Source organism: Rhizopus microsporus (assembly GCF_002708625.1).
Source record: "Rhizopus microsporus ATCC 52813 unplaced genomic scaffold scaffold_16, whole genome shotgun sequence".
NCBI lineage: Eukaryota > Fungi > Mucoromycota > Mucoromycetes > Mucorales > Rhizopodaceae > Rhizopus > Rhizopus microsporus.
In genome coordinates, this window is record NW_019671931.1 from 234993 (window position 1) to 236940 (window position 1948).

General features: G+C 34.4%; 2 protein-coding genes across 2 annotated transcripts; one reads left to right on the forward strand and one right to left on the reverse strand.

Moving 5' to 3' along the window:
* The first annotated feature begins 98 nt into the window (after positions 1-98).
* On the forward strand, positions 99-845 carry RHIMIDRAFT_262112 (uncharacterized protein). The gene is made up of 3 exons (XM_023611585.1): positions 99-133; positions 200-761; positions 828-845. The coding sequence occupies exon 2, from the start codon at positions 297-299 to the stop codon at positions 546-548; it is 252 nt and encodes an 83-aa protein (XP_023463373.1). The 5' UTR covers positions 99-133; positions 200-296; the 3' UTR covers positions 549-761; positions 828-845.
* Positions 614-1134, reverse strand: RHIMIDRAFT_245877 (uncharacterized protein; the record flags this gene model as incomplete). The annotated part of the gene is made up of 3 exons (XM_023610249.1): positions 614-761; positions 828-927; positions 990-1134. 3 exons carry the CDS (start codon positions 1132-1134, stop codon positions 614-616), a joined length of 393 nt encoding a protein of 130 aa, XP_023463374.1.
* Positions 1135-1948: the final 814 nt, after the last annotated feature.

Below are 1948 nucleotides of genomic sequence, written 5' to 3' on the forward strand. Positions count from 1 at the left end.
AGGCTGTTTGTGCAGTCTGTAATTTTTTGTGTAGGCTGTTTGTGCAGTCTGTAATTTTTTTGTGTAGGCTGTTTGTGCAGGCTGTTTGTGCAGTCTGTCTTTATTTTGTGCAGGCTGTAATTTTTTGTGCAGGCTGTTTGTGCAGTCTGTAATTTTTTTGTGCAGGCTGTTTGTGCAGTCTGTCTTTATTTTGTGCAGGCTGTTTGTGCAGTCTGTAATTTTTTGTTTAGGTTGTTTTTTTTTATGTACTGTTTTTTTCTTATTGCCATCTTTTTCTGTAACGTATTTTTCCTACCATGATTACTATTAGTAGAGAACAAGCAATCTGTATGTTTTACTGCCAGCCCTATAATGAGTCAAACGCCTCTAAACTATCCAAGTTAATTGACAACATGGACAATATTGAAATCTGCTATTCAGATGACCCCACCGAGCCAATGCTCATTTCGCTCCAATCCCTCCATACTAATTCCTTCAAATACCATCAATATCCTGCTTTTCTGGACAATTGTAAAAGGGATAAGAGTAGCAATCAAGCTAAGAGATAAAAAAACAGTCTATGTTTATAAATACTTTTTATTACAACATATAAATTTTGGAAATAATAAACTTTTTATTTTGATCGTTGAACCGGCTTGCTCCTACATTCAAACTTCTTTAAAGTGCCTGGTTCATTTAACAACTGAATTCTTTTGTATGTCCATACTCTGTTTTTAGCTGCTATGTTATTGACTATTATTATTTCCAGATTTGGATACTGTCTGTTGCAAAAATAAATAATTAATGAGTTATTCTGCTTTCATATAGTTTTGTAACTATTCGCTTACTTTAGAAATTCATACAAGTCATTGCTGTTTGTTGACAAACCAGCGTAATCCAATACGACTAAACATACTTTCTCAGTGTTTGCGATAAATCTCATCATGTCTATATAGCCGAAATAAATAGTCTATTAATTTGGATATACAATGTGTCACTGACTTGCTTACCCTGAGTGCTTCCTTCTGCATGTAAACCTTTATATGTTTCACTCGTTTGTTTTAAGTCCCTTTTTGCCAACTGGTCGTTAGCTTGAGAGGCATATGATACGAAAACATGATCAACTAGTGATCTCTCCTTTAGACGTTTACACATGAGATTCAGTAATCTGGTTCTGGTTTCAATATCTTCACCACTCTTCGACTTTCTAGCATATCCTATTACAGTAAATCCTTGCTGCTTCAAGTTTCGAATCTCCGTTTGGTGATCATGCAACAAGAACACTATCCTTTCAATGGTTTTGGCTATATAGTTTTCATTTTCGAAAATTAATCCCTTAGATTCTCTTGTCAAACATTTGCCTTATCTTACCAAAGTAGTCTTTTTTTAACACATGTAATGATCTGACAGAGATCATGGAGTTATTGGTAATGCGTTTTCTTTTAGGTTTGCAAAGCAAAAAATCGATTTTTTTGGATGAACACCAGTTTCCAAACGATGTGACACTCTTATCATTGAATATTTCAGTATATTGCCATAATACTGAAAATATATCGCCGTTTGAAAGACTTCGTTGTTCATAAACTTCATCGTTATTCGGGTCATAAGGGAGGAAGCAAGTATTTAAAAACTGTATGATATGCTGCTCAGTGGCTGTGTAAAAGAAACAAGAATATAAATATTAACATATATATATATCAGATGTTTCCTTTTTGCGAGATTTACTGAGGAGAATTTTGTTTTCATGTATTTCTTCAGGTTCAGCCTGAGACGAAATCGCATCTTCGCTGACATATATCTTAAATTTGAATGGATTTTGGTTTATTCTTAATTGGCAAATGAGCATTGGCTCGGTGGGGTCATCTGAATAGCAGATTTCAATATTGTCCATGTTGTCAATTAACTTGGATAGTTTAGAGGCGTTTGACTCATTATAGGGCTGGCAGTAAAACATACAGATTGCTTGTTC